At 34.8% G+C, this 26,719-nt stretch overlaps 1 protein-coding gene across 2 annotated transcripts in view; it reads right to left on the reverse strand.

Moving 5' to 3' along the window:
• DPY19L2 (dpy-19 like 2) overlaps nucleotides 1–26,719 on the reverse strand; it is a 103,957-nt gene that overhangs the window by 33,439 nt on the left and 43,799 nt on the right. For both annotated transcript variants that reach the window (XM_023639507.2, XM_005609293.4), the window contains exons 10-13: nucleotides 14,069–14,146; nucleotides 13,174–13,260; nucleotides 8,416–8,475; nucleotides 318–398 (exon numbers count right to left, since the gene is read on the reverse strand). In XM_023639507.2, coding sequence (XP_023495275.1) covers nucleotides 318–398; nucleotides 8,416–8,475; nucleotides 13,174–13,260; nucleotides 14,069–14,146 — 306 coding nt within the window. The remainder of the gene's footprint in view (nucleotides 1–317; nucleotides 399–8,415; nucleotides 8,476–13,173; nucleotides 13,261–14,068; nucleotides 14,147–26,719) is intronic.

Below are 26,719 nucleotides of genomic sequence, written 5' to 3' on the forward strand. Positions count from 1 at the left end.
ATCTGCAATAAATGAACAAACTTATTTAAACAATGATTACTTGCATTTTAAATGAAATATAAACAAATAACTAACTCAGATATTATTAATTTTTTTCCTAGAAGGCTAAGTCAGCCTTCACTGATACTTTTCTGTTAGTGGGTTGAATAAATCATTCAATTGCAGGGTTTTAGTATTGACTCTGCCAACAACTAGCACGGGAGCCTTGAAAAAGGCACTTAGCCTCTATGAAATGAAGAGGTAAAGAGAGATGGTTTCAAAGTCTTCATCCAGCTATATAATTACAGGAATTTTTGTTTTAACTGGAAATTACTTACATGGTCTGAAACACCTAAGATTTTAGATGTCAGAAATTTCAAAATGAGTGTTCCACAAAACCAAGCACAACCTTGAATTAGCTAGAAAATAAAACAGAAAGAAGTCAGGTGTTAAAAATTATAAATTACTCAGTTAAAATATTAAATTATATCAATAAATGGCATAGGAAAATTTTAATCATGTGAGGTGTATTAGTGAAGAGGTATAAAAAAAGGAAGTTTCTTTAGAAAATTTTGTTTAAATGCAAAGAATTCAAACTGATGACACTGCTACAAAATACATAACAACACTAGGGTTCTACATATCCTAAATACAAAGGAATTTTAAAGTTACTTCTTTTCAATTTCTGCAAAGAAAAGAAGAGGGTTATATGTTTGTTTCCAAATATTATTCCCTAGCTGAAAATCTTTTATTTTTAAATAGGATTATATCATTAAAAATTATTCCATCACTCTTTTGGAAATATAATTATATGAGTTCCTCTTCAAGAAAGAAAAACTTGAAATTTGAAAACTTAATCTTTCATTTTAAAGAGAGAAATATGAACTAAAACTTACACAGGGGTTTCTGCTTGTTTTTTGTTTACTTTTTGGCTAGCCTTGATTAGAACAAGCACAAATGTGGACTTTTGGGTAGCCTGAGGAAAATGATAGCAGCCTAAATCCAAATCTCTCCACACTATGCAACAAGTAGAACAATACAACCACACATACAGAGAACAGGTAACAGTACAAACTTCAGATTACCTGTAAATAGAAAGAAACAACAAATACAGCAGAGTTATATGTCAAATTCCTGATCTAAGCCTTTTCAGAGAATAACGGGAGTCTCCAAACTAGGTCAAAGAAGGAAGAAGGAAGTGAGGGCCCCAAAACTGAACTACAATAACCCAAGAAGTGAAAGTTCACCTTAAGTATGAAAAGACTCCTGGTAGAGGAAAGAATGGATGACACAGCGGGGACATAGAAGAGTGAAGGATAAAAAATACTTATCTGAGAAAGGCATTAATTCTGGAAAGAGAGGAAGGAAGAAGGAAAAGAGAGAAACTCTTTGGAGAATGCATAGAGAAAGAAATAAGAAGGAAAAATTTAGTATCTAGAAAGATAAATGAGAACCAAACAAATAAAAAGATAATCACTACTGCCATCAAAAGAAAGAAAGTTATTCATTGATAAAACCACAATTTGTTACATTGACAAAAGCAGTTGCACTTGGACTAAAAAAAAACAACAGTTCTGTCCACAAAATAATTAGATGAAAGATGTCAATACAATTTACCTAAAGCTCCTATAAGAAGATAACAAAAATGAGAGTCAAACATTTCACCTGATGATATCCCAGTGAACAACAAAAATCTCACAAAGCAGAAAATTATAATGGAGAACTAAAAGCTGAATTAACTATCCTCACATAAGCATTCAGAGATATAAAAAACTTAAAGGAGGACTTCAAAAACTAAGAACAAAAATGGACAAAACTAGAAAGAAATGAAAAGAGAGTTGATTAAACATTGAAAAGAAATGGAAGAAAAGGAGAAAATTATCAAAAACTGAAAACAATCTCAAAGTAATTAAAGGAGAAAAGATTCAAATAAAAATTTAATAAGGGCACTGAAGTAAAGGCAGTTAAAAAAATCAAAAGAATGAAAATGAGATTAAAGAAGGAAGTAAAAGCATCAGAGAAAGTGGTAAGAAACAGAAGACAGGCAACATACTTATAACTGGAGTCCCTGAAAAAGAAAAGGCAAACAATGAATCAGAACTAGTATTTAAATGATAACCCAAGAAAACTTCCTGGAAATAAGCGAACGCAGAATCTGTATTTGGAAAGGACACACTAGTTACTGGGAAAATTGACCTGGTACCTCAAGACATATGCTAGTAAAACTATTAAAAATGAAGAAAAATTCCTCAGAGCCTCCAGGCACAAAGCCCACATAACTGAAAAGGGCAAGAGAATTTGGCTAACATCAGACTCATTAAAAGAAACATACAAAGCAAGACAATAATACAGAAGCATTTTCAGAAATCTCAAGACAGCGGGAAACAAGGACTTTATATCTAGCCAATGTTATTCAGGTAAAAAGAATACAGAAAAATAGTTTAAAGCATGCAATAATTGAGGAGAGAACCTTCCCGAATATAAAAAGAAAGCTAATCATGTAACAAAATATGTAGAGAAACAATAAATACAATAAAACATGTAACATTTACAACATAAATTAAAATCTTCAAATTATCTCACAAAGGGAGACCTGACCTATGCTGTATGAAGACACACTAAAACAGATTCAGAAAGGGGAAAAATAGAACAGTGGCAAAAGTGTACCAAGGCAAACAAGAAATCATAGGTTATAACCTTAATATCATTAAAAGTTTCACACCAAAAAGCATTAGATATAAAAAACATTTTAACACTAAAAGACATAATTCATGATGAGGCTATACTAAGTATGGATATCTACGTACTGCAACTACCTTTATATAGCAGAAGCTACTAGACAGTAAGGAGAAATAGACAGAAACATGCTAATAATAGAAAACTTAAATATACTTTTTCAATACAAGATAGGTGAGTGGGCAAAAAATATATAAAGATATAAAAGACAAAAACACTGTTAAAAATAAATCTCATGGATAAATATATCAAACTTGGCATCCCAATAATAAAGGATACACCTTCATCTCAAGCAAACATGAAATATTCACACACAAAAAAGATCATCTATTAGGTCGGAGAGAAAGCATCCAATAATTCCACAAAATAAAAATATTACAAACAACCCTCTGTAATCATGATGTAATAAAACTAGAAATTAATAAGAGAGTCAGAAGGTCACAGGGTCCTTCCTCCTGGAAATCAGCAAACCTTCTATTAAGTCTTAAGGGAAAGGGAAACACAAACTTAAAAAATTTTTTAAAAATATGGTAACAAAAACTACATATTAGAAACTCAGAGAGACATGTAAAGCAATGATAGAAGAAAATTCATGGCCTCAAAAACTTGTATCAATAAAAATGAGAGTAAAAGTAAATTAACTCAAATATCTAGATAAAGAACAACAAAATAAACCAAAAGAAAACACATGAAAGGAAATACTCAAGGGAAGAAAAGTCTATTATATTTACTCCTATGTGCATCCATTTTCTTGTTTGTTGTTCTTTATTTCTTTCTGACATTCTAAGATTCCTTCTCTCATCATTTACTTTCTGCTTCAAGAATTTCCATTAACCATTCTTTAAGGATCGCGCTGCTAGCAACAAATTCTCTTAGTTTTCCTTCATCTGAGAATCTTTTATTTCTCCTTCATTCCTAAAAGACACTTTCACTGAATACATAATTCGTAGTTGACAATTCTTTCAGCACTTGTCAAATGCTGTGCCACCTCCTTCTGGCCCCCACAGTTTCAGATGAGAAGTCTGCTGTAATTTGAATCAGTTTTGTCCTTTACATAATGTGTCATTTCTCTCTGCCTGCTTTCAAGATTTTTTGTTTTAGTTTTCAGAAGTTTAATTAAGATGCGTCTTGGCACGGGTTTTGTTTGGTTTATCCTACTTGAGATTCACTTGATTTCTTGACTCTTTAGATTATGTCTTTACCAAATTTGGGGGATTTTCTGCCAGCTTCAAATACTTTTTCAGCCACACTCTCTTCTTCCTCTCCTTGAGGAACTTCGATGATACAAACATTAGATCTTTTGTCCCTAAACCTCTATCATTTTTTCCAGTCTATTTTTCCTCTATTGTTTAGACTGGGTAATTTCTATTATTCTATCTTCAAGTGCACTGATTGCTTCCTCTATTATATTCATTCCGCTATCAAGCATAAGCTTGATGACTTTTTTATTTCAGTTACTGTATTTTTCAGTTCCATAACTCCCAAGTTGTTTTTTTTTAAAAAAAGTTTCTATGTTTTTGGCGAGATTGTCTTTTTTCTGTTTGCTTCTACAGTATTTACAATTGCTCACTGAACTATTTTTATGATGACTGCTCTAAAATTCTTGCCAAGTAATCCCAACATCCTATTCATCTCAGTGCTGACATCTATTTACTGCCTTTTCTCATTCAAGTTGTGATTTTCTTTATCCTTATTATGATGAGTGGTTTTCTATTGTATCCTGGATGTTTTCGATATTATGTTGGAGATTGTGGATCTTATTTAAACATTCTATGTTAGCAGTCACCTTGTTCAGGGTTAGCATGTAAGTCCTGGCCTACTTTTGTGCACTACAGTTGCAATGACAATTTACTTTTCAGAGCCTCTGCAGTGCTATTCCAGTCAGCTCAATTCATGTGGTGCTCCTGGCTCTCCAACTTAGTCCCTACTTGTGCTGTCCACCAGGGCAGAAAGTGCTTCCCCTGAGTCCTGTTGCTACTAGGTGGGGGATGAGGGGGGAGGGAGACATCAGGCTTGTGGAGGGCAGAAAGCTCTTTCCTTGCCTGCCTAGTGTTGGGTAGGGCTCCTGTTTGATCCCTACTGGTGTCACCTGAGTGGGAAGCCAAGCTGTTGATGCTGGGTCAGGGATAGTAAATGCCAGACCTCTAGGATATAGAGCATTTCCCTGGGACCACTCTCTAAGCCCCTCCTTCCCTCTGTTCCACCCCCCAGTGCTGGAAAGGTTTCTGCTCAATCTCTGCCAGTGCCCCAGGGGACAAAAGCATGTACTTATGCAGATTCCTACCATGGGGTGGAAGGCTAGGACATGAGAAGCCTTGTTCCACTGGGTGGAGTTTCAGGAGAAAGCAGCCTATTGTGTTTTTCTTTGAGTCCTAGAGTACCTAGTCACTCTGTCTTCCTATAGCACTGGACTGGAATTGGAGGTATAATTATGTAATCACAATTTCATACATATAGATACATACACACACCCGAGTTCACATACACACACATACATACAATGAAAGGGTCTAGAAGGAAGGACACACTGCCAGCAACAGAACACTTAGCACTCAGATCTTGGTTTCTAAATACCATTGTACGCTAAAAAGAAGTAGGGATCCTTGGGAAGATGGATGACTCCAGAGCTGGGGCAAGGAAAACACAAGATGAGCCTGGAGCATCTTGCTGAACCAGAGTATAAGGAAGTATGCAAAGAATTATGAATACAGATCAAAAGGGGAAAGGATCCAGCTTGAAAAGATTTACAATGGCCAAATATGAAACTGATATTTGTGTATGATGTGTTTCCCCATAAACATAACAAATTATTCCAGCATCATTCATTGAATATGACCTCCAATGTAATCTTGATGGAATTGCTCTGAATCTAAACATCAATTGGGGAGACTGATATTATACAGTCTTCCTATGCAAAAACATGATATATTTTTCCATTTATTTGGATATTATTTATGTCTTAATTTTAAAGTAATTTTTCCCATACAAATATTGTATGTATTTTGTTAGGTTTACTTAGATACTATGCATGTTTTCTTCCTTATATGGCACATTTTTAAAAATATGTTCTTTGTCATCAGAGAATAGAATGTAACTGACTTTTGAATACTAATCTTATATCTAGCCATGTTATTCAATTCTTATAATTTTTAATAATTTGTCTGAAAATTATCTTTTTCTTTGTAAATAATGATATTATAGTCAGTTTTGCTTCTTCCTTTCCGTTTCCTTCCTATTCCTGTTATTTACTTTCCTGCTTTAATGTGCTAGCTTGGACCTTTAATAAAACGTGAAAAACACATATTTATATTAGTCTTTATTTTAAATAGAACACTTCAAATACATCACCTGTAAGACGAATGACTGATGAAGAATTTTATTGGGTTAAGAAAACTCCCTGCTATTTCCACTGTGCTAAGGGTTTTTATCATAATGGTGTGTTTGATTTTATCAAATTCACTTTCTGCATCTAATGGGCTGATCATAAGGTATTTTTCTCATTAATCTGTCAGTGTGATAATTTACATTTATGGATTTTCCAGAAACATCTTTGCACTCTTCAGATGAATCCAGTTTGATCAGAATGGATTACCTTTTTTATATATATAGCTGTTTTTGAGTGCTAATCTTTTATTTTTTTATTTTTATATCCATGGAGTGTTTTTAATCTAGGTGGAATTTTAAATCTATGTTCGTGAGTAAGAATAGCTTTTCTCATGCTGTCCTTGCCTGACCTCAGTATTGAGCTTTAGATTACCAAGGAGGTTCCATTTCCCTTCTTGTAAGGATTCTCATCTCCTACGACACACACAGAGTTCCTCTTGGTGTTTTTGAGTAAATTTCAGCATGAGTTCAGTTCAGTAATTTTCGTGCAACCAAAAACTGGAGTCTCCCATTAAGCATTGAATTTCCTCTTACTGAAGCAAACTATAAAACGAATCACTTAGGTCTAAAAGTACCTTGTTCAGGCTTTATGTTATAAACACCTATCTTTACTAAAGATACGTAGAAGCTAAAAAATAGAGAACACTTAATAACCAGGAAGGCAAAAAAAAAAAAAAAAAGAATCTTTTTTCCAACTTGCCACATGATGGTAAAGAATATTAAAATTAGATTTTGATCCATCATAAGTGACAATTTTTCTATGTATTGTTTTACTGTCATCCAATGTAAAAAGATGATAATTGCTTGTTTTCAAATTTTCAATTATGACAGAATACAATATAAAATATAATCTTTATTCCACAGGCATGAAAGAATTACTTGGAGTAATAAAACAGGGTTTTTTGGTAAGAAAAAGAGTTAGTTCACAAAAATATCTTTGCTTTTCTCTTTTGATTGTCTTCCATTTTAAAAAAAAAGCTATAAAAAGCCAGAATATCTTTTGTGTTGTTTGTTTAGAACGACTACCATGATTTGTTTTTCCCTTTTGCAAGAGACTGACAATATCAATTATATCAATTTCAAAACACAAATATTAGCTGAACATTCGTTATATGTCAACTTTTTCTCATTTTTATTTCTTTAGAATTCTTGAGTTGAAAGCTTAATTTTTATTCTTTCCAATATAAAACAAAATACTTAAGACAATAAATTTTCCTCTGAGCGCAGATTTGGCAGAATTCCATAAATGTCCATGGACACTGTGCTATTTGTTGTCATTTTTCAAGTTTCTAACTGAAATTTGACTTTCTTTTGAGTTCAGTTATCAAATGAAAATCTTTGAATTTTCTGTTGTTTTCTTGGCTTAATCTTAAAAAATAAAAAACCAACGCCAATTTTGCTAAAGTAAAACAAAATCATATATTGGAAGGGTCATGTCACCCAACAACATAAGTGCACAAATATTTCTACATTTTCACCGTAAGGGATGGGAGAATGCCTCCAGCAATGAGAAACTGGCAACTCATTCCATTTTGTTCTTTTGTATTCTAAGTAGAAATCTACCTTCTTATCTTACCATAATTTTTCCAGTCTTACCCTATCAACATACAATATGTAATCATATAGTTCTTCAATGTGGCAGGTTTTATTTTTTAATAGGAGTACATCAAAGACCCAGAGAAAAAGAATGAATGTCATCTGTCTGATACTATGAGAATTAGGGCTTGTAGTGTATAACTAATAATATACTTATTTTACTTGGAAACAAAACACAGAAACACAGAGATAACATGGGCCATACATTTGCATATTTAGGAAGAACTCAAAGAAAATTAGGTAGTGGCTGAGGTGAAATAAGAAGAGGCTGGGAGATTGTAGGAAAAATGTTAAAAGGACAAAAATAACAGTCCAAATTTGAAAGCGGAAGGAAAGATAGAGGATAGACAGATGTAATGAAAAGAAAAAGGGAAAGTGGGGACAGAACTACAGACTTAGTTACTTTGAAGAGAAGGTTAGTAAATCTAAAGAAAGAAACCCAAGGCACATAGGAAGAAATTAAAAACAGCAAGGTAGTAGGACTATCGCAGAATTAAAAGTAAAGGAAGAAAGATCTGAGAATAGGGCTGAAATCAATGAACTAATTTCTTGAAAATGACTTGTAGATGTTGCTAAGGACAATTTCCCATCTTATGCAAGTAGCTATTTATAAGATTTATTAATTATAAATCATTCAATTTTTTAAGTATATCAATCATATTCAGTTAATAGAAATTAAAAAAAGATTGAAGAAATCACATTAAAAATGTTGAAACTTACCCAAAAGTTGAGTTCAGACACTCCCAATCTTTGAATTTTGTTTCTCTTTATCATTATCATCTGAAATGCATATGATATAAAATGAAGTAATTAAGTATAACTAATATTTATATTTTATATGAATGGTACATCTCAAATATTACACAGTCACACCTTTCCATCTCAGCTATCATCAGCCATTTTCCTTCTTAATTGTTGATTTTTCTAAATTTGGACATGGCAAAATTCCCAAATGCTTTGTGTACCAAAAAGTTGCCTCTAGAATCCAGTTAATTCCTCACTGAGTTGCTTGGGACATTTATGCAGGGTAACTCCTCTGAGGAAGTAGACAGTATGTGGAAGGTGTGTCTCTACAAGTGTATATTTTAAGTTACCCAGCAAAATTAGTGGTCTAAATTAACAAGAAAATCTTTCCTCTCCAAACTCCCAAATAAAATATTTTAAAATGTTTTAAAATGCCTAACTGAACTTATAAGAAAAAAATGAACTTTCCAGGTGCCAGAGGAAAGAAGGTGATTTAAGAAACTAAAACATTAATTAGGAGAGAACCTATGGCAGTCTTTGTTTATTGCCAAGTTTTGGGTGAAAATAAAAAACATTCCCATGAGAAACTGAAATATTAGGCCTTCGTATCATTTAGATTTGGAGTACTTTGCATCATTTAGTTAGACCAAGGCAGGCCGGGATTCCTGAACTTCCAACAATAGTAAAATATAAATGTACCAGATTATACATTACAACAGTATTTGTAAATGCAAATACAGGAGACAACCTAAATGCCCAAACACAGGACAGTGGTTGAATTATCTATGGAACATGCACAGTGGAGTACTGTAGAACTATAAAAAAGAATGAGGAAGATCTCTACGAACTGATATGGAGTGGTATCCAGGATAGGTCAATAAGTCAAAGTGCAAAAGACTATCTATAGTATGCCACCTTTTATGTATGTAAGAAGGGCTATAAGAAAATATGTATTGTAATATTTATTAGTGCAAAAAAAGAAAAACAACTAAATGGGTAAACCAGAAAACCAACAAGATATCTTAAAAGAAATAGGTAGGACCAAAGTGAAAAGAAAGGTGGAGAGAATGAGGTGCAAGGAATGAGAAGGAGTGACATTTTCTGAGTATAACATTTTGTATATTTCTTATTCTTAGAAACACGGTAATATTTCACCCCCAAAATAAATTAAGTAATTAAAATCAATCAGGATGAAACTTCTGCTTCTGGTCAATTTGGTATAACAGGAACCACATTTACTCTCCCATCTGAAACAACTAAACCAAAGCAAAGTAGTTTATAAGAGGCTACTTTGAACAATTAGATGCCAACAAATTACATAACATAGAAGAAATGGATACACTCCTAGAAGCATACAATCTACCAAGACAGAATCATGAAAAAACAGAAACTCTGAACACACCTATAAGAAGATTGAACCAGTAATCAAAACCCTCCCAACAAAGAAAAGACCAGGACCTGATAGCTTTGCTGGTGAATTCTACCAAACATTTAAAGAAGAATTAATGTCAATCCTTCTCAAACTCTTCCAAAAAGCTGAAGAGGAGGGAACACTTCCAAACACATTTCACGAGGCCAGAATGACCCTGATACCAGAGCCAGACAAGGACACTATAAGAAAACTAAAGACGAATATCCTTGATAAACATAGATGCAAAAATCCTCAACAAAATACTAGCAAACTGAATTCAACAGCATGGATCCTACACCATGATAAATGAGATTTACCTTTGCAATGCCACGATGTTTCAACATATGCAAATCAAATAATGTGGTACACTACACTAACAGAATGAGGGATAAAAATCACATAATATCAATAGATGCAGAAAAGTAACTGACAAAATTCAACTCCCCTTCATGATAAAAACCCTCAACAAACTAGTAATAGAGGGAGATTACCTCAATACGATAAAGGCCATATTTGAAAATCCCACAGCTAACATCATACACAATGAGGAAAAACTGCAAGCTTTTCCTCTAAGATTAGGAATAAGGCAAGGATGTCAACTCTCATTATTTCTATTCAATATAGTACTAGAAGTCCTAGCTAGAGCAATTAAACAAGAAAAATAAAAGACATAAAAATTGGAAAGGAAGATATAAAATTATCTCTGCAGATGACATGATCTTATATGTAGAAAACACTAAAGATTCCAGACACACACACAAAAATACTGTTAGAACTAATAAACAAATTCCACAAAGTATCAAGACACAAAAATAAACATACAAAAATATGTTGCATTTCTATACACTAACAATGAACTATCTAAAAAGGACATTAGAAAACAATCCCATCTACAATAGCCTCAAACAGAACAAAATATTAAGAATAAACTTAACCAAAGAGTTGAAAGACTTACACAGTGAAAACTACAAAACACTGCTGAAAGAAATTAAAGAAAACCTAAGTGGAAAGACAGTATTTGTCTTCCTCTATCTGACTCATTTCACACAGCATAATGCCCTCAAGGTCCATCCATGTTGTCCAAATGGCAGGAAAATCTTATATATTTACCTTTAGCTACCATTTCCAATACCCTTCATTTGTGTAGAGCCACACTGACATCTAATACTATATTCCTTCCATCTAAATGATGTCCTTTAAAATTTCTGTTAGTGCCAATCTGCTGGTCATGAGGTCTTTGCTTTCATTTTTGAAAGATGTTTGCTAGACACAGAATTATAGATTGAATTATAGTATTTTATAGAATTATAGTAATTTTTCTTTAAGTATTTTAAAGATGTTGCTTCTGTCTTGTTGCTGGCAATTTTTTCTTATGAAAAATCTGACATCATTATCCTTTGTTCTGTATTTAACATGTCTTATTTCTTTGGCTGTTCTTAAGGTTTTCTCTTTATCATTGATTTTGAGCAATTTGATTATAATGTGCCTTACTATAGCTTTCTTTATGTTTCTTGTATTTGGGATTCATTGAAATTCTTCAACTCTGAGATTATAATTTTCATCAAATTTGGAAAACCTTGGTCATTATCTCTTCAAATACTTTTCTACTTCCTCCCAACGCCCCTCATTTGGACATGCACTTTACTTTCCCTATATGAACTGTAAATGGAGGACTGGACAATCCCTACTGAATGACGAGATCTGGTACTAAGTGTTGATGGCTGCTATCATAAAAAGAGAGGCACCAGACATTATGTGCCTCCTGATGAAAACACAATGCTATAGACTTGCCAAGGGATCCAATGTGAATGTGTCCAAGTTTTAGATCCAATTACTATATATTATAAACACAGAAGGCAAAGGAAGATGTAAAGCTACACTACGAGGATTCAAACAGCAAAATCTAGACCATAGAACTATCCACATGTTCAGTGACGTACGTTCTTCAACAAATAAATTTCCTGGAAAAAAACCAGGGAGATAACATGAGAAACCTGTAGATAAAAGAAGAAACTTAAGTGATGAAACTACAAAGGGAAGCTAGGAGTGACTACCATAGTTGAGGGAGTCACGACTGTTTTAGAGCACTGCAAGGGAGTTACAATTGGGGCAGGTCACATGGAGGGCTTCTACAATGGGTGGAAAAGTTCTGATTTTGACTTTATGGTAGTTTAAAGATGTTTGCCAAATAACAGTTCATTAAACAGTACTAGTTAGTACTAAGTCAGTATATAAAACTTTTGTTTTATGCAATTTTCTCTATCTGTGCTACATTTCAAAATAAAAAAGTTTTCATAAAAAGAGGTGGATATTGTAATGCTGAAAAAGTTTGACAAAATGTTGAAAAGAGCTTATATATTTTGGGAGAGAGAAAGAGCAGAGATAATTTACTGTGAGTAAAAAAATGGTGTGTGGAGCAAAAATGTTAAAACATAAGGGCAATCCCAAAAGATTCAATCAATGCACCATACATGGAAAAGTGCTGTATTTTGGTATTACTGTAGTTGGTATCACTTCTGATCACTGTGGAAAGAGAACACTCCAGGAATATTCCAGTGGAGAACATTCCTGGTCTGGCTTACGAATAAAGTAAAAAAACTGATTTACTGAACCATTGTTGCAAATACATATACAAACTAGTAGTATTCCATGAAAGTAAGTCACATGAGAGGACTACACACTTATTCCAATTGTGTTGCCACTGCTCAAAACAGCTTGGAACTCCTCTTCCTAACCTGCCTGGGGAGATAATTTAGTTATGGGTGCAAAAAAATCAGTCTTATTACTTTATTGTTAATGTCATATTTTGATCAAGATCTATATCACCCAGCCCAATCACCCACCTTATTCACAAGACTTTCGTTGTTGCTAAAAATCAAACCCACCCTTGAAAGGCAAAGATTTGTCACTTTTGAGGATATTCAAAAGAATTTGCCACAGTCTATGAAGGCAATTCAGAGGAGTTCCAAAAATGTTTGGGGCAATGGCAGTGTCACTGCAATAAGTATTTAGCCAACTGAAGTGACTTAGAAGGAAATAACTAATTCTTATCATAAAATATTGCATATTTTAAAAGTAAGTCTCATTACCTTGTGATTGCTTTTTAAAATATTTATTTGGGCTTTGCCTTAAAAAGGTAAACTTTGTACCATATTATTCTTCAAAGATGAAATAGAAAAAAGGTATTATTTGGGAAAACTTTTTTATGTGAGTAATAACCAGGAAAGGGCCCTATTTATTCTCCTAAACCTGTATCGGGTGGGTAAATACGCTATTTGAAAGGTAAAAAAAAAAAAACCTTCATGAGCTTGGCAAACACTTACCCATGTCATTAACAAAGACGAAGAATAATAAGAAGATAAATACATTGGATTTCCAAACATCAACACAAAACAAAGGAGAACTGAAATCTGAAAATTGAAGAAAAGAATGTTTTATAGTTATTAGATATATAGTATAATGCATACTTTGTCTACAGGCATATAGCCATTTCTAAAACAAACTTTATTTGCACAAATAAGATTAATAAATAGATCTTGGCCAAATGATAATAGAATTTCAACACACTGATAGGTTCTAAGTATTTTTAACACCATAAATTCTACATAGCAGAATTTAATTATTTTCTCTGTTACTTGGTACAAAGAAAACAGGAAAAATCTACTGGTTTTATTGATTCAATAATGGAGTGATATAATAAGAAAGACTTAGTTCCAAGTATTAGATTTCTAATCTTACTTTTGTTGGAGTATTTGAGAATTTTCATCGCTAATAAAGTTCTATTTTATGTTCTTATCTAAAAGATATTTATTTTTATGTTCTTAAAGGAGAGTGTTTCGAAACTAAGATACTTAACAAAAATGCAAAAACACAAAATTTGCAGTGTCATATTCATGCAAAGTGTTAAAATCTCAGGTTTCAAGGAGAAAAGGCAGTTTCAAAAGTAGAGACTATAATAATAAATAAAACATAAAATTTTTTAAAAACTTTCAGAGTGCATAACATCTACAGTCTAGTTGAAAGTAAAATCTGTTATAATATCCTATCTGTAATGCACATTTCCCATTTTCCTTCTGGATATTATCAACATCATATGTATTAAATACTACTTCAGAGAAGACACTCCTAAAACAGAACAAGTTCTGAGATTAAAGACATCTCAGAATAAACACTGAAATTTTATTTTAATATTTGACTTATAAATATTAAAAATGTTACCATGTTCATAGAAATGATCTTCTGAAATTTGTTTGGCTCAATATACCCAACAACAAACATGGGAAATAATGAGGCTATCTGAAATAAAAATATAAAAAAAAGCAAAAGTGAAAAAAAATGTAGAAAACAAACACTTCACTATTCATAAGCAAAGTAAATGCAAGAGCAGAGTTCTATTTCCAATAGTGATAGTCAAAGTAATTTGAACCAGCCTTCTCACTGAGAACTGGAATAGCTAGGAAAAATATAAAAAACACCTGTATGAAAGCCACAGATTACCAACAAGGCAAAAAAGAATTAGGAAGCCAAGACCAGAGAAAAGATGGAAATCTACAGTGATGAGCATGAAGTTTTGGGTCATTTTTGTCCCAGAGGCATCTGTCAATTCCAATAGGAGCAGATGCCTGCTAGCTGACAGACAGCTGTGAGATTTCCACAGACTCAGCAGTCAGGGCACACCAAGAACAGGATCCCTGCTAAGTCCCCAGACTTTGGTTTGTGGCTTCAAAAGGCTATATATAAGAGAGAACCAGAAATCAAGGAACCCTTAGAAAGACTGAAGCCCACCTTTGAATTATCTCATTCTCTAACTGCATGAAAATGATTCAAGATTGTTAGCACCTTTATTTGCCTGCTGGAAGAAAATTTAATCTTCTCTGGAAGAAGTTAATATTGACTAAGTCTCAAGTTAACTCTATTACTGTTTACATACAATGTCTAAAAGCACATCAAAACTACCCAGATACAGGAGGAGATAAGACATTATCTCTAAGACAACAGAAACAGATCCATGAAGAATCTAGCTCAGGAGTGACGTCAGCATCATGGAGGAGTGAGCTCTTCCCTTGGCCTCTCCCCTCTAACATACAACCAAAAGGACAGTCATACACCAACAGAGGACATATACACATCACAAAAGACGTCTGAGAGATCCATGCAGCCATACTCCTGAAGGTGGTGGTGGGGCTGGATCCTCTGGAGGAAGAAGAAGCTGATCGATAGGAGCTCTGTGGAGAGAGACTGGCTGTGGTGGTGGGAAGTACACAGGTGAGAAGGGTGCCCCGTCCCTGCTGGTACTGCAGCAGCTGAATTGTCTGGAGTACCGTGTGGTGACTGTGGTAGTGGTGGGGGTAAAGTATGCAGGAGAGAGAGGTGCCCAATCCCCACCTGGCACTCCAGCCCCAGGATCATCCGGAGCATGGCCTAGAGAGCTTGGCAGTGGCAGTGGGGAAAGTGCATGGCCCCAGCAGTGTCCAGAGCACAGTGTGGAGAGTGTGGCAGAGGCAGCGGGGAAAGTGTGCAGGTGAGGAAATGGTGCCCGGTCCCCGCCTGGAACTCCAGCCCCACTATCACCTGGTGCCTGGAGCAGCAAGCGAGGGAGCGGTGGTTGGGAAATGGGAAGGCCACAGTCCTGCAATTTCCCAGAGCTCCATACGGAGAGACAAGCAGGGACTAGGGGAAGCACTGGGGAAGGACAGTATACCTCACCCTGCCTAGGGCTCCAGATCTGCCATAGATCAGTTGCTCAGAAAGAAATGCAGTCAGTGGCTGGAGCTAGGGAGCCCCTGTTTGTGCCAGGCCCAGAAAACACAGCATCTGATTGCCACTTAGTGGTGGTACATGGCAGCTGCTACAAGATAAGAGCACCATGAGGAAGCAAAAATCCACTCCATCAAGCAGCATGAGTAGGTATATTAAAGCTCCAGACCAGAAGGAAAGTGACAAGTACCCAGAAACCAACCCTGAAGACACAGAAATCCATAACCTAAAGGACAAAGAACTCAAAACAGCTATCATAAAAAAACTCAGCAAGTTACAAGAAAACACAGAAAGACAAATTAATGAATTCGGGAGCTTCCTCACAAAGGAGATTGAAACCATAAAGAAGAATCAAGTCAGAATTGTTGGAACGAAAACCACAATGGTGGAAATAAAGAAAAATCAGGATTCCCTAAACAACAGAGCTGACAATATAGAGGAGAGAATCAGTTAGTTAGAGGACAGTACAATAAAAATGCTTGAAGTGGGAGGAGAAGAGATAACTAAGACTAAAAAGAAATGAAGAACCTCTCAGAGAAATATCTGACCCAATCAGGAAATGCAACATAAGGATTAAAGGTACTCCAGAGGAGGAGGTGAAGGAGAATGGAGCAGAAAGCTTGCTCAAAGAAATAATAGCTGAGAACTTCCCAAACCTGGGGAGGAAGCTTGGAAATTCATGTGAAACAGGCCCCCACATCTCGTAACTTTGTCAATGTAAAAAGACCCACTCCGGGGCATATAGTAGTGAAACTGGCAAAAGTCAAGGACAAAGAAAATATACTAAGGGCAGTAAGGCAGAATAAAATAACTTACAAAGGAACCCCTATCAGGCTATCAGCAGATTTCTCAGCAGAAACCTTATAGGCTACGAGAGAGTGGAATGATGTATTCAAAATCCCGAAAGACAAAAACTTTCAGGCAAGAATAGTCTATCCAGTGAAAATCTCCTTCAGATATGACACAAATAAAAACTTTCCAAAATAAACAAAAGCTAAGGGAGTTCATCGCCACAAGAACCCCCTACAAGAAATCCTCAAGCAGGCTCTCATACCTGGGAAAAAGAAAATTGGAAAGGGCCTACAAAGCCTTGAGGAAGGAGATGAATACGTAGGCAATAATCAGAAAACAGCAGCTCTCTTTCAGATCAGGTTACTAAACACTTAACTTTAACATCAAGGATAAAGAAAAGGAAAACACCAAAACAAAAATGATCTCATCATTTTAACCACAAACTCACAACACAAGATGGGAAAAGATATGACAAAAATAACTTAGAAGTGGAAGAGAAAAGGGATGGAATTAGTACAGGGTAAGAAAATAAGAAGCTATCAGAAAATGGACTATCTCAACTACAGGGTTTTTTACACAAACCTAAGGGTAATCACTAAACAAATGATTAGAACAGAGAGATTTACGATAAACAAGGAGAAAACAAACAATACCAACAGAGAAAACTACCTAATCAAATTGGCAGTCTGAAACACAAGGGACGAGAAACAAGGAAATGGAGAAGAACTGGGAAAAGTGGGATAAGATGGCAATATTAAGCCCTTGTATATCAATAATCACTCTAAATGTAAATGGATTGAATTCTCCAATCAAAAGACACAGAGTGGCAGGATGGATTAAAGACCAAGACCCAACAATATGCTGCCTCCAGGAAACACATCTCAGCTCTAGAGAAAAACAGGCTCAGAGTGAAGGGATGGAAGACAATACGCCAAGCTAATGGCACACAAAAGAAAGCAGGTGTTGCCATACTTGCCATACTTATATGAGACAAAAGAGACTCCAAGATAAAACTGGAAAGAGAGACATAGAAGGGCAGTATATAATGATAAAAGGGACTCTCCACCGAGAAGACATAACACTTATAAACATGTATGCACCCAACACAGGAGCACCAAAGTACATAAAGCAACTATTAAACAATCCAAAAGGAGATATCAACGACAACACAGTAATAGGAGGGGACCTCAACACCCCACTCACATCAATGGATAGATCATTCAGACAAAAAGTCAACATGGAGATAATGGACTTAAATGAGAAACTAAACCAGATAAACTTAATAGATATATAGAGAGCACTCCATCCACAAACAGCAGAATACACATTCTTCTCAAGCGCACATGGAACATTCTGAAGGATAGACCATATATTGGGAAACAAGGCAACCTCAATAAATTTAAGAAGATTGAAATCACATCTACTATCTTTTCCAACCATAATGCTGTGTAGAAATCAACTACAAGAAAAAAACTGGAAAAAGAACAAAAATATGAAGACTAAACAACATGCTGCTGAACAACCAAGGGGTCGTCAAAGAAATAAAGGGAGAAATCAAAAAATACTTGGAGACAAATGAGAACAAAAACACACCATACCAACTTTTATGGGATGCAGCAAAAGCAGTCCTAAGAGGGAAGTTTATACAATACAGGCCCACGATAACAAACAAGGAAAAGCTCAAATAAACAATCTTAAACTACTCCTAACAGAATTAGAAAAAGAAGAACAAAGCTGAAACTCAGCAGAAGGAAGGAAATAATAAAAATCAGGGCAGAAATAAATGAAATTGAAAAAAAAAACACTGTAAAAAGGATCAACGAAACAAGGAGCTAGTTCTTTAAGAGGATAAACAAAAGTGACAAACCCTCAGCCAGACTCACTAAGAAAAAGAGAAGGCTCAAATAAATAAAATTAGAAATGAAACAGGCGAAATTACAAGAGATACCACAGAAATACAAAAGATTATAAGAGAATATTATGACAAACTATACGCCAACAAACTGGACAATCTGGAAGAAATGGATAAATTCTTAAGACTTATAAATTCTTATAACCTCCCAAAACTGAATCTCTGAATAGACCAACCACAAGTGAAGAAATTGAAACAGTAATAAAAAACCTCCCCAAAAACAAAAGCCCAGGACAAGATGGCTTCTCTGGAGAATTCTACCAAACTTTCAAAGACAATTTATTACCTATTCTTCATCAAACTATTCCAAACAACTGAGGAATACGGAATTATCCCTAACACATTTTATGAGGCCAACATCACCTTGACCCCAAAGCCAGACAAGGACAATACGAGGAAGGAAAACTACATGCCAATATTGCTGATGAACACAGATGCAAAAATCCTCAACAAAATATTGGAAAACCAAATACAGCAATTCATTAAAAAGATCATACACCATGATCAAGTGGGATTCACACCAGGAACACAGGGATGGTTCAACATCCACAAATCAATCAATGTAATACATCACATTAACAAAATGAGGAACAAAAACCACATGATCATCTCAATAGATGCAGAGAAAACATTTGACAAGATCCAAAACCTGTTCATGATTTAAAAAAACTCTCAATAAAATGGGTAGAGAAGGAAAATACCTCAACATAATCAAAGTCATATATGACAAACCCAGTGCCAACATCATACTCAATGGGGAAAAACTGAAAGCCATCCCACTGAGAACAGGAACAAGACAAGGGTGCTTACTCTCAGCACTCTTATTCAACATAGTACCAGACGTTTTGGCCAGAGCAATTAGGCAGGAAAAAGAAATAAAAGGAATCCAAATAGGCACTGAAGAAGTAAAACTCTCGCTGTTTGCAGACAACATGATTTTATATGTAGAAAACCCTAAAGAATCCATCAGAAAACTATTAGGAATAATCAACAACTATAGTAAAGTTGCAGGATACAAAGTCAACTTACAAAAATCAATGGCATTCTATACTCTAAAAATGAACTAACAGAAGAAGAACTCAAGAATCAACCCCATTTACAACTGCAACAAAAAAGAATAAAGTATCTAGGAATAAATTTAATGAAGGAGGTGAAAGACCTATAGAAGGAAAACTATAAGACGTTACTGAAAGAAATTGAGAATGACACAAAGAAATGGAAAGATATTCCATGTACATGGATTGGAAGAATAAACATGGTTAAAATGTCCATTCTACCTAAAGCAATCTACAAATTCAATGCAATCCCAATCAGAATCCCAATGACATTCTTCACAGAAATAGAACAAAGAATCTTAAAATTCATACGGGGCAAGAAAAGACCCAGAATAGCCAAAGCAATCCTGAGAAACAAGAACAAAGCTGGTGGCATTGCAATCCCTGACTTCAAAACATATTATAAAGTTACAGTAATCAAAACAGCATGGTACTGCTATAAAAACAGACACACAGATCAATGGAACAGAATTGAAAGCCCATAAATAAAACCACACACCTATGGACAGCTAATATTCAACAAGGAGCCAAGAACATACAATGGAAAAAGGAAAGCCTCTTCTATAAATGGTGCTGAGATAACTGGACAGCCACATGCAAAAGAATAAAAGTAGATCATTATCTTTCCCCACACACAAAAATAGATTCAAAAAGGATGAAAGACTTGAAGGTAAGTCCTGAAACCATAACCTTTTAGAAGAAAATATAGGCAATACACTCTTTGACAACAGTCTTAAAAGGGTCTTTACAACTATGATGCCCACTCAGACAAGGAATATAAAAGAAAAAATAAACAAGTGGGACTTCATCAGACTAAACAGTTTCAGGAAGGCAAAGGAAATCAAGATCAAAATGAAAAAACCACCCACCAACTGGGAGAACATATGTGCAACTCATACATCCAATAAGGGGTTAATCTCCATAATATATAAAGAACTAACACAATTGAACTACAAAAAAATAAACAACCCAATCAAAAAGTAGGCAGAGGATATGAACAGACATTTCTCCAAAGAAGATATACAGATACCCAACAGGCACATGAAAAGATGCTCAACATCACTAATTATTAGGGAGATGCAAATCAAAACTACACTTAGATATCATCTTATACCCATTAGAATGGCTATAATCACCAAGACAAAAAATAATAAATGTTGGAGAAGTTGTGGAGAAAAGGGAACCCTCCTCCACTGCTGGTGGGAATGCAAACTGGTGCAGTCACTGTGGAAAACAGTATGGAGATTTCTCAAAAAATTAAAAATAGAATTACCATATGACCCAGCTATTCCAGTACAGGGTATTTATCCAAAGAACTTGAAATCAACAATACAAAGAGACTTATGCATACCTATGTTCACTGCAGCATTATTCACAATAGCCAAGATGTGGAAGCAACCCAAGCGTCCAGTGACTGATGACTGGATAAAGATGTGGTATATATACACAATGGAATACTACTCAACCATAAAAAAAGACACAACTGTCCCATTCGCAGCCACATGGATGGACCTCTAAGGCATCACATTAAGCAAAATAAGCCAGACAGAGAAAGACAAACACCATATGATTTCACTCATACGTGGAAATATAAACAAACTTACAGACAGACAGCAATTTAGTGGTTACCAGGGGGAGGTGGTGGGGGAGGCACAGGCGTATAGGGGCACAATTATATGGCTTTTGACAAATATTAATGTAGAACTAAAATTTCACAATGTTATAAACTATTTAGATTACAAGAGAAAAAATTTTAAAAAAGAAGAATGTAGTTCAAGGTCAGCAGATTTTTTACGTAAAAAGTCAGACAGTAAATATGTTACACTTTGTGGGCACGTACAGTCTCTGTTGTATATTCTTTTTCTATCTTTTTTTAAACAACACTGCAAAAGTGTAAAAACCACTCTTATCTTGCAAACCACTCAAAAACCTGTCTGGCATCATCAGACACAGACTTTATGTTTGACATTTGCAAGGAAATAACAGATAGGATTGAAAATTCCAGGAGCGTACTGGAAGCCATAAAAAAAGAACCAAATTGAAAATGTACAACTAAACATTACAATAATCAATATTAAGAAACCAAAGATTGGTTTAAAAGCAGGTTAAACACAGCCAAACAAAAAAGTGATAAATCGGAGCCAGCCCCTATGGCCTAGGGGTTAAGGTTCGGCGCTCTCACCGCTTCAGCAGCCCAGGTTCAGTTCCCAGGTACGGAGCCACACCACTCCTCTGTCAGTTGCCAAGCTGTGGCAGCAGCATATAGAAGAACTAGAAGGACTTACACCTAGAATGTACAACTATACACTGGGGCTTTGGGGAAGAAAACAAAAAGAAGACTGGCAACAGATGTTAGCTCAGAGTGCATCTTTCCCAGAAAAATAAAAAAGCAATAAATTGGAAGGCAGGTCAGAAGAAAACATCTAGAAGAAAGCAAAAAATGACAAAGACATGAAAAAACAGAGATGTAGAGCATATAGTATAAGGACATAAGCTTAGAATCTCTAAGAAGGGCTGCCCTATTACTTTTTTTCCAGCTTTATTGAGATACAGTTGATTCACAACATTCTGTAAGTTTAAGGCATACAATGTGTTGATTTGATACACCTATCTGTTGCAATATGATTACCACTGCAGTGTTAGCTAACACCTCCATCACATCACAATTCCCATTTCATTTTTGTGGTGAGAACATTTAAGATCTACTCTCCTAGTAACTTTCAAGTATATAAAACAATACTGTTACCATAATCACTTTACCGTGCATTAGATCCCCAGAACTTATTCATCTTCTAGTTGCAAGTTTGTACTCTTTGACCAATATGTCCGTATTTCCCCCACCCTCCAGGCCATGGTAACCATCATTCAACTCTCTGTTTCTATGAGTTTGGCTTTTTTAGATTCCACATATAAGTGGTGATATACAGTATTTGTCTTTCTCTGTCTGACTTATTTCACTTAGCAGAATGTCCTCAGGGTCCATCTATATTGTCACAAATGGTAGATTTACTTCTTTCTCATTGCTGAATAATACTCCATTGTATATATATATATGCTATCTTCTTTATCCACTCATCTGTTGACAGGCACTTAAGTTGCTTCCATATCTTGGCTGTTGTGAATAATACCACAATAAATATGAAGTGCAAATATCTTTTTGATATTCTGTTTTCATTTCCTTCTGATATATACTCAGAAGTGGGATTGCTGCATCATATAATACTTCTATTTTTAATTTTTTGAGGAACTCCATACTGTTTTCCATAGTGGCTGCACCAATTTACATTTCCACCAACAGTGCACAAGGGTTCCCTTTCCTCCAAACTCACTAACCCTTGTTATCTCTTGTCTTCTTGATGATATTAATCTCTTATCAGATATATACACAAGTGAGATTGTATCAAACTAAAAAACTTCTGCACAGCAAAGGAAACAATCAATAGAGTAAAGGCAACTTATTAAATAGGAAAAAATATATGCAAACCATATATATGATAAGGGGTTAATATGCAAAATATATAAAGAATTCATAATACTCTAGCAAAAAAACTAATAACTCAATTAAAAATGGGCAAAGAACTTGAACAGATATTTATCCAAAAAAGATATACAAATGACCAACAGATAGACATGAAAAAATGCTGAGGTCAGTGAAATGCAAATCAAAACCACAATGATATATTATTTACACCTGGTAGGATGGCTATTATTAAAAAAACAAGACAATGAGTATTAGAAATAAAAGGAATATATAACAACTGTGCACATAATAATACTGCATCAAAATGTTTGAAGTAAGAATTCACAGAACTAAAAGTAGATATAGACAACTCCACTGTTACAGTGGAAGAGTTTAACACACTCCTCCTCTAGTAACTGAAATAAACAAACAAAAATAGTGGAAATCTAAAAGATTTGAATAACACAATTAACAACTTTTCCTAATTAACATAGGTAGAACTATATACCTAGCAAATATAAAATACCCAATCTTTTAAAATGCATCAAAAACAGAAAACACCTAGAGGAAAATCTAATGAAAGATCTGTAAAATCTCTAAAAATCTATATAACATTGAGATAAATTAAGCAAGAACTAAATAAGTGGATATACATATCAGGTTCTTTGGTCAGAAGATACCATATTTTAAAGATCTCAAAATTTTAAATTTACTGAAATGATACTTTTCAAAGTGAAAAGGAAATGACTACATATGGGACCTCCTGAGATTTCACCTAAATTGGGGGTGGGGGGAACAAATCTAAAACACAGATTTTAAGAGGCATTAGGAGAAAGAACCCAGTTACTTTCTACTTGTTTCCTGTTGAATCTAGCATATTTAATAAAACAGTTACACTTGTTAAAAGAAAGTTCATAAATTCACCTTGTAAGGAAAATTAATCTTGATACTAATCATGAAAAATGTATCATATAGAGTCTGGCAGCAAAAGTGAACTCTGGCAGGAAAGGAGCTCACATAGAAAACAAGCCAGGGTCTGTGAACAAGGGAGAAACCACAAACTTGAGTTGCAGTGCCACCTTCAGGAAAACAAAAGAGGCTTCCAGTAGCCAGCCTGCTGAGTTGTAAGATCTAGAAAAAGACATACAACTTAATAATTTTGCCACAAAGAGGGAGCAAGAAGCATGGAGCCAGTGTATCCATTCAAGGTCAGAGAAAGCACCAGATACAAGCAGGACCAATGAAGAATATCTCCCACCTGAAGGCAACTAGTAAAGATTAGAGGTGACTGCTACATCAAATGCAAAAACAATACAAAACTCCAATGCACATGAAGAATCAAGGAAACATGACATTACCGAAAAATCTCAATAATCCTCTGGTAACTGAACCCAAATATGCAGAATTCTGTGATTCACCCAATAAAGAATTCAAAATAGCTGTTTTGAGGAAATCAATGAGCTGCAAGAAAACACAGAAAGATAGTTCAGTGAAATCAGGAAAACAACACATAAACAAGATGAGAAATTTAACAAAGAGATAGAAATCATTAAAAAGAGCCAAACAGAAGTTTTGGAGCTGAAGAATTCAATGAATGAAATGAAAAAAGCAATAGAGAGCATCAATATCAGAATAGACCAAACAGAAGATGGAACAGTGAGTTAGAGGCTTGGAACTCTGAAATAACTCTGTCAGAGAAGAATAAAGAAAAAAGAAAGAAAAAGAATGAAGGAGCCTATGTGATCTATATGATGCCACCAAACGATCAAATATCAGAATCATTTGAGTTCTAGATGACAGGGAGAAGGGGGCAGAAAGTTTATTTAAAGAAATAATAGCTGAGAACTTCACAAACCTGGGGAGAGACTTGAACATCCAAGTTCATGAAGCTAACAGATCACCCCATTACTGCAATTCAAAATGACCTTCTCTAAGACACACTACAAACAGTCCTCAATTTACAATGGTTCAACTTAGGATTTTTTTGACTTTATGATGGTGCAAAAATGACATGCATTCAGTAGAAACCATACTTTGAATTTTTATCTTCCTGGGCTAGTATACAGTGCAATACTCTCTCATGATGCTGAGCAGTGGCAGGGACCCACTGTTCCTAGTCAGCCACACGATCATGAGGGTAAACAACTGATACACTTACAACCGTTATGTACCCATACAATGATTCTGTTTTTCAATTTCAGTATTCAATAAATTACATGAGATATTCAACACTTTACTACACAATAGGCTTCAGGTTAGATGATTTTGCCTAACTGTAGGCTAATGTAAGTCTTCCGAGCACATTTAAGGTAGGCTAGGCTAGGCTATGATGTTCTGCAGGTTAGGTGTATTAAATGCATTTTTGACTTAGGATATTTTCAACCTTTGATGGGATTATCAGGACATAACCCCATTGTAAGTTGAGGAAGATCTGTATAATGAAACTGTGAAAAATCAAAGTCAAACAGAGAATCTCAAAAGCAGTAACAGAAAAAGGATACAAGATTGTAACCTATAAGGAAGCTTCATTAGGCTATCAGCTATAGTAATAAAAACAGTATGGTATAGGCATAAAGACTAACATATACACCAACGGAACAGAATTGAGTGCCCAGAAATAAATGCATGCATATACGGTCAATTAATATTTGACCAGGAAGCCAAGAATACTCAGTAGGGAAAGGATAGTCTCTTTAATAAACAGTGTCAGGAAAACTGGATATTCACATAAAATTGAACTCTTACACCACTCACAAAAATTAACTCAAAATGGACTAAAGACTTAAGCACAAGACCTAATACTGTAAAACTCCCAGAAGAAAACATAAGGAATAAGCTCCTCGACACTGGTCTCGGCAATGATTTTTTTGTACTATGACACCAAAAGCACAAGCAACAAAAGCAAAAATCAATAAGTGGGATTAAATCAAACTAAAAAGTTTCTGCAGAGCAAAAGAAACAATCAACAAAATGAAAAGGCAACCTATGGAATGGGAAAAAAACTACTTGCAGACCATATATTGAGTAAAAGATTAAATATCCAAAATATATAAAGAACTTATATGACTCAAATAACAAAAAGTCTGACTAAAAAATGAGTCGAGGAACTGAATAGGCATTTTTCCAAAGAAGACATCCAAATGGCCAACAGGTACATAGACAGATGCTCAACATCACTAATCATCAGGGAAATACAAATCAAAACCACAATGACATATCCCCTCAACTGTTAGAATGGCTATCATCAAAAAGACAAGAGATAACAAGAGTTAGCAAGGATGTAGAGGAAAGAGAATCCTTGAACACTGTTGGCGGAAATGTAAATTGGTAAGGTCATTGTGGAAAACAGTATGGAGGTTCCTCAAAAAATTAAAAATAGAACTACTATATGATCCAGCAATCTCACTTCAGCGTATATATCAAAAAGAAATGAAAACAGAGTATCTAAGAAATATCTGCACTTTCATGTTTATTGCAGCATTATTCACAACAGCCAAAATATGGAACCAACATTAAGTGTCTGTGGATAGATGAAAAGATAAAGATGTAGTGTGTGTAAGCATGTGTGTGTATATATATATGGAATATTACTCAGTGATGAGAAAGAAGGAAATCCTGCTATTTCCAACAACACAGATGGAGCCTGAGGGCATTATACTAAGTGAAATAAGTTAGATAGAGAAAAATAAATATTGTATGATATCATTTTGTGGAATCTAACAGCCAACCTCATAGAAACAGAGAGTAGAACGGTGGTTACCAGGGGTTGGGGGTGAGGAATAAGAGAGACATTGGACAAAGATGTTGCAAGCAGAAGATCAATAAGTTCTGGAGATCTAATGCACAGCATAATGATTTCAGTTAATATTGTATTACATACCTCAAAGTTGCTA

This window comes from Equus caballus, chromosome 4 (genome assembly GCF_041296265.1).
Source record: "Equus caballus isolate H_3958 breed thoroughbred chromosome 4, TB-T2T, whole genome shotgun sequence".
NCBI lineage: Eukaryota > Metazoa > Chordata > Mammalia > Perissodactyla > Equidae > Equus > Equus caballus.